This window comes from Diabrotica virgifera, chromosome 3 (genome assembly GCF_917563875.1).
Source record: "Diabrotica virgifera virgifera chromosome 3, PGI_DIABVI_V3a".
NCBI lineage: Eukaryota > Metazoa > Arthropoda > Insecta > Coleoptera > Chrysomelidae > Diabrotica > Diabrotica virgifera.
In genome coordinates this window covers 115886368-115893384 of record NC_065445.1, presented here as the reverse complement: position 1 = coordinate 115893384, position 7017 = coordinate 115886368, and the positions used below count along the sequence as shown (strand labels likewise).

General features: G+C 34.9%; 1 protein-coding gene across 1 annotated transcript in view; it reads left to right on the top strand.

The window, feature by feature from the left end:
* Nucleotides 1-5600: 5600 nt before the first annotated feature.
* The window catches only part of LOC114330182 (transmembrane inner ear expressed protein), a 39870-nt gene continuing 38453 nt past the window's right edge, over nucleotides 5601-7017 (top strand). The window contains exon 1 of the mRNA XM_028279504.2: nucleotides 5601-5795. Coding sequence (XP_028135305.1) covers nucleotides 5669-5795 — 127 coding nt within the window. The 5' untranslated portion in view covers nucleotides 5601-5668. The remainder of the gene's footprint in view (nucleotides 5796-7017) is intronic.

The following is a 7017-nucleotide window of genomic DNA, read 5'->3' as shown; positions in this document are numbered from 1 at the left end:
AAAGACATAGGTGAAAATGTCGCCTGTCAAAATGTTCAATGTGTTTTATTAAATGTATTCATTTTTTTCGAATCATGAGAAATATAATGAATATTTTTGAAAAAATTAAACGCAGAATGAAAGACTACATTATTACTGAGGGCTGAAGGTCCCTGAAAACTTCTATGTTCATTTTAAGAAGTTACAGGGGAAAAATAAAGAGAACATTTAATGATGTTTAATTGCAAATATTTCATTCAAAACTCAACTCATTTAAATGTAGTAATGAAACACAGACTTACTCACAATCATTTAATAATACTTATATATAATATATAATATAAGTAAGTAAGTCTGTGTTTCATTACTACATTTAATATGGACTCACATATGCAACCCATTCAATATTTCAACTCATTTAACTCAACCGTCTCTCTGGATATTAAATTTATTAGATACGGTTTTTTGTCGTTAATGAAAAAATAATACCTGTCTAAAATTTTTATACCGAATGGTGAATTGGAAAACGGGCCATATTCAATGTAAAATTTTAAACTGTAGAATTCCTGCTTCCCTAATTATTTTATATAAAAACACATAAACAACTATTTCTAAAGGATTGAAATCTGTATTGAAAACAACTGTTAAAATTGTTCTACGAATTAAACATATTCCAAAATTTTGTAAAAATATAATAATTTTTCACAGAAATACGCCAAAGTTAGGCCACACACATTACCATAATGTTTATCGGTTGCGTTCGGTCACAGTGAAGTTATTATAAATATTGACAATTTGAACTGTCAAAATTTTTATTTTATCATTTCTTGTTTAAAAAATAATAAAATTGATAAGATAAGATAGAAAGTAATAATAATAAAGATGTTTTATTCAGTCAATAGTGTGCGAACAATCAGGTAAATAATAACGTGGGCCTAACTTTTACACACATACCTACTGTGGCAAATGTAGGTATTTTTCAAAATGCTGGAATGTGTTTAAATCCTAGAACAATTTTAGCTTTTGTTTTTAATACAGACTTTAATCCTCTACAAATAGCTTCTCATGACTTTTGTTATAAAATGATTAGGGAAGCAGGAATTTAACAGTTTATAATTTTACATTGAGTTACCTATGGCCCGTTTTACGATTCACCACCATGATTTTTGAATGTTATTTTTTGTATTTAGATTTAGTGCAATTCCATTATCTGTGCTGGCAACAACGCCGTGATTCACGAGCCATTGTGTCCAGTCTGAACACAGGTTTACATTGGGAAAAAAAGTGTACCAGTTTTTTTTGACGCGAAGTGTACTAGGATAGGTTAGATTTGATTAATATTTGTTAGGTTCAATAGGTTCAGTCTTCAGTCAGAAAAAAGGAATTCATCCGCCGCCTTTAGTTTTACACCCCAGTTTAAACAAAACACTGCCAGAATGTTTAAATGTTTTATATTCAAAGACGCAAACATTTATTGTTACAAAAAATGTATTTGTACTTTTCTAATTATGTTTTGTGACAACTATTATCGATACTTTATGGATACAGTTTTATAATAGGAGTCCAATGAAACATTTCTTTAATGTTAAATATTTTAAAGTCATAGGAAGTGCTAATACAAACTTCTCCTTCATGTGCCGTGCTCGATTATCGAGCGTTGGCTATCAAATTGGCAATAGTAATTTTGTTGACGTCAGCTCTGAAATGGATGCAGAGGATCTGTTTACCATTCTCTGAGGTTTCGTAGCCATGATGTTCTTCTTCAACTCGGCCCTTTTTTTCGTCTACCTTGCCTTGTATTATAAAACAGAGTAAATTATACTTCTCTGGACCTGGATAAGAAGTTAGTTTGGACAAGAATACGGTCTAACAATGAACGTCAAGAAGACAAACTTTATGAGAATATCAAAAACTCAAAGAAATAACGAGAATCTCTTCATAAACGGATCCAATATCAAACAAGTCGACCAATATGCATACCTTGGAACAATGGTCAACTCCGCACAGGAGATTATTTACAGCAAATTAAAATCAGAATAGAAAAGGCTAGAGCAAATTTTAACAAAATGAGTAAAGTGCTCTGCACAAGAGATTTGAAGTTGGAGCTAAGAGTTAGGTTGGCTGGGTGCTACGTTTTCTCGACTTTGTTTTATGAAATGGAAGCTTGGACCTTGAACGCTGCATCAATGAAAAAATTAGAATCATTCGAGCTGTGGATGTATAGAAGAATTCTAAAAATATCGTAGACAGAACACGTGACAAACAAAGAGGTTCTGAGAAAGATGAATAAAGAAATGGAAATCTTAAATACCATCAAAACAAGAAAATTGGAATATCTCGGACATATTACACGTGGAGAGAGATACAACTTACTCCAATTGATTATGCAGGGAAAGATTCACGGAAAAAGAAGCGTAGGAAGACGCAGAATATCGTGGCTGCGCAACCTGAGAGCATGGTAAGGATGTACATCAAATAAACTTTTCAGAGCAGCCGTCTCTAAAATACGAATAGCTATGATGATTGCCGACCTCCGTCGCGGAGATGGCACTTAAAGAAGAAGATACTTCTCTGGCTGTCGCATAACATGACCAAATTATTCAAGTTTACGATTTTTAACTGTTCTGACGACTTCCGTAACTTTTCCCATCCGATGCAAAACAACTTCATTACGAATTCTATCTTCTATCCACCCAACTTATTCGTAGGATTCTCCGATACACCCAGATTTCACAGGCTTTCAGTTTCTTGAGAAGCGTATCCGTTAAAGTCCAACCTTCGACACCATACAAAAGAGTAGAGAACAAGTAACTTCTCAACATGACTCACTCATCAAGCTGATGGTTCGGTAGTCACTACATCTTTTCGCATTTGCTTTTTTAGGTAATATCGTCACCAAAGCCGACAGCAGCCAATCCGTTGGTATATAGCCAGTTTCATAAATTTTATTAAAAATATGAAGGAGTGATTTTTTACCTGAACTTTCTTCTTCTTCTTCTTTTTGTATAGACATGAGTGTCTGTTTTTTCAATGTGCCTCTAGTAAGTTGTCGTTCCACCGTTTTCGTGGTCTTCCCACTGATCGTCTTCCTATTGGGGAACCGTCTCTTGCTGTCCTGACTACCCTATTTGTTGTCATTCAGCTTATGTGGTCACTCCATTCTATTCTTCTGTTTCTAACCCAGTTATTAATGTTATCCACCTTGCATCTCCATCGTATATCTGTACTTCTAGCTCTGACCCATAGAGTCTTACCATCGATTTTTCGAAGGGTTTTCATCTCCGCTGTTTCGAGCCATCTTTTTGTCCTCTCTGTGTCGGGTCGTGTTTCTGCCGCGTATGTCATTATTGGTTGGATGACTGTTTTGTAAATTCTGCCTTTCATTTCTTTTCCGATATTTTTATTTCTCCATATTGTGTCATTCAGGCAACCTGTGGCTCTGTTTGCTCTATTCACTTGATCTTCCACTTCTGTTTCGAGCCTTCCGTAGCTAGATAGTGTGATGCCTAGGTATTTAAACTCCATCACTTGTTCTTTTATCTGACCTTCCAGCTCCAATTTACATCTTATTGGATCTTCTGTTATAACCATGCATTTTGTCTTTTTTGAGGAAATTAACATGTTAAATTGTCTGGCGATTATGTTGAATTGGTGCAGCATACGTTGTAAATCGTCTTCACTTTGAGAGATTAGTATTGCATCGTCCGCATAGCAGATTATTTTAAGTTTTTCTCCCATTTGGTATCCTTTTTTAGTTCTTACTTTTTTTATTATTGCGTCCATGATCAGGTTGAGCAATAAAGGACTCAAGGAATCCCCCTGTCTTATCCCATTGCCGGCTTTAATTGTGTCAGTTAGTTCATCTTCCACTTTTACTTTTATTGTGTTGTTCTGGTAGATGTTTTCTATCGTTTTAATTTTTCCCAGAGGTACCTCTCTCGAGTATAACAAGTGGATAACGTCCGTTAATGTGACCCTGTCAAATGCTTTCTTAAGGTCCACGAAACATAAATATGCCGGTTTGTTGTATTCCAGCGATTTCTCTTGAACTTGCCTCATTATAAATATAGCGTCAGTGCATGACCTTCCCGACCTAAAACCTTGTTGTTCTTCTGCTAATGTTATAATTTCATTCAATATGTTTGTTATCACTTTTGTTGTTAATTTTAATGTTGTGTTTAATAAGTTAATCCCTCTGTAATTCTACGGGTCTGATTTGTCTCCTTTTTTGAAGAGAGGTATTAGGATGCTTGATCTCCATTCTTGTGGTATTCTGTTTTGTTCTATTATTTTTTGTATTAGTGTTAATAGTTGTTTAGTTAGATCTTGTCCTCCGTACTTTAGGAGTTCGTTCGATATTCTGGCCTCTCCTGGAGATTTTCTATTTTTTAATTTTCTTAATGCTTCCTTTACCTCTCCCTCCTCGATGTTTATTTCTTCATTTGTCGTAACTTCAGGTGTTGGTGGTTCATTATCGTCGCCTTTAGCAAATAGAGATCGGAAGTAGTCTGCCCATGTTTCCTTCTGAATGTGTTTCGCTTTTATTAATTCGTTCATCTCCTTTCTTTGCCCTCTGATCATTCTCCATACTTCTTTTTGTGTTCCGTAGAATTCGTGTTCCATCTGTTTTGAGAAACTCTGCCAGTGCTCCCTTGTTATTTGCCTCACTAGAGTATTCGTTTCGTTTCTGATTCGTTTGTAGTGGTTGTATGCTTGTTATGTTTGTTTTGTTCTGTATTGTAAAAAGGCTTTCTTCTTTTCTTCGCATTTTATCTTAACTTCCTCTCTAAACCACGGGGTTTTCTTCTTTAATATTTGAGTATTCGTTACTTTTCTCTCTCCAAGTGATTCTGTTGCAGCGTCGATTATGTTATCTTTGAGTTTTTGCCAGTTTTCATCGATGTTATCGTTTTCTAATATTCCATTCTCAGCAATCTTCTCTGATATTATTTTCCTGTATAAGTATTCCGTGGATTCCGTATATAGTCCTTCGACTTTGATTTTTGTTTGTGTTGGTGCTGCCCTCTTAGGTGTGAAATATTTCATAATGATTCCTATTTTACATAATACTAGGCTATGGTCGCTACCTACATATGCTGAGTTGAGGTATCTTACGTCGATTATTTTTGATCGATGTATATCTCTGTTGGTTACCTGAACTTTCGAATAGCTTTATTATTTCACTCGGTATTTCATCTGATCCTGTCGCTTTTCTGGTCTTTGCTAATCATATTGCTTGTTCAATTTCGTACAGGGTTATATCAGGTCCTATATTAACTATTTCGTTAATTTCAAGCCCGGGCCTTTCATCATTAAACAGTTCCTCAATATACTCTTTCCATCTGTCCATTTTATTAAAATCAGTGACAATCAGTTTTCCGTCTCTATCAACGACGTTATTTCCACGATTTTTGTTCTGACCTGTAAATTTTTTAATATTCATTTCTGAAGTATTTTGATATTAACATAAATGCAAAAAGTCCGCTAACTGGCGATCTAAAAGTTCTCATCATCGCCTGGATTATATTATCGCATGCTGATAAATTAGCAAAATCTAGGTGTGTCTGGATATTAAGGAGCGTCACACATGCTTCCCTGTGTTTTCTTTTAATCAACACCCCTTGCTAGCCATTAAAACGAGGCTGCGTTGATGTGATTGTTCATTTTTCGATGTATAGAGAAAACAAAGATGGCGACTTTTTACGCCAACCCAAATGAAGAAAATGAACTGTGGATAGAGACGGCTGCCTTAGAATCGCCTAGATTTCGGATTTGGCATTACATTTTTTTCTGTTTCTCTGCTTTTACTATCTTAGGTAAGCAAAAATCAATTCTAACTTAAAAACTGATTTTTGATTATCGAAATTTTTCAAACGAAAGATTACTATATATTTTTTAACTACCAGCAGTAGAAATATATACTAAATTTCAATGGTCTTATCAAAATTTTCATCACAAATTTTCTAGCAACAAACCACACCAAAACATTTTATTCTTATTATTGGACAAAAAAAAATAAATAACCAAGTGTATATGTTTAAAACACAACTCTTTATTTATACATTTCTTGAGGTCATGTAGGTATATACCGGGTGAATCGTGGAAACTTATTAGCATGGGAAATAAAATGGAAAATGCTAAATTGTTGAATTCCTGCTTCCACAATTATTTTATAGCGAACGTCGTCAGAAACTAGTTCTAAAAGTTTGTAATTATTCCGTCTGTGATTATTCCTATGTATTTGTAATTAATATGTATTTATACACTCACGGACAAAAATATTGCATATTTTGAAATTAACGTGTGAAATCAATTTTTTTGTGCTGCCCCCAGTGTCATAGAAATAGCGATGTTTTCGATCGTTCCCGAATGCGATTGTTTTATTGTATTATATAAATGGTATAATCGGATTTAAATTTAATATGGGGTATATGGTGGCCAATATAATTTTTAAATTTAATCTCATCAAGGTAAGTATTCACTATTCTACCAACATGAAGACCTGTGTCATGATCATTGACATATTAAGCGTAGACTCGGCATACTCACCAAAAAAGCGTAACGCGGAAACAGCATGGAAACAGTCGATCGGTGGTCTATCTATCTCTTTTAACCAAATGATCCCGCGCATGTGACTGACAAAGATGGCTAGACCACTCAATCCTATGACGACGTTAGACATCGATGCATTGAGTGGCATATCCCTAGCCAAGTCTATCCTCTTAACATGTCTCTGGTCATGGTACATTAACACGAATTTGTTATCCAATATGGCTGGCAAATGGCAAAACATGATCTTCTAAAATGTTCTTAATGTTCATATCAGCTGTCATTCACCCAATCACCTCAACAAGTTCGGTCTCTTCTTTTCAAGAAATACTACTCCATATTACCACGCCACCACCAAAATTAGCACTCTGTATGAGCAAGCAAGATTTACAAAACTTCGTCTACAGAAGAGTTGGCGAACAGTACGTCAGTTGTAACCTCATACAGAGCGTTAGTTTTGGTGATGTCGGTATAGTGCTACAAAGCGGT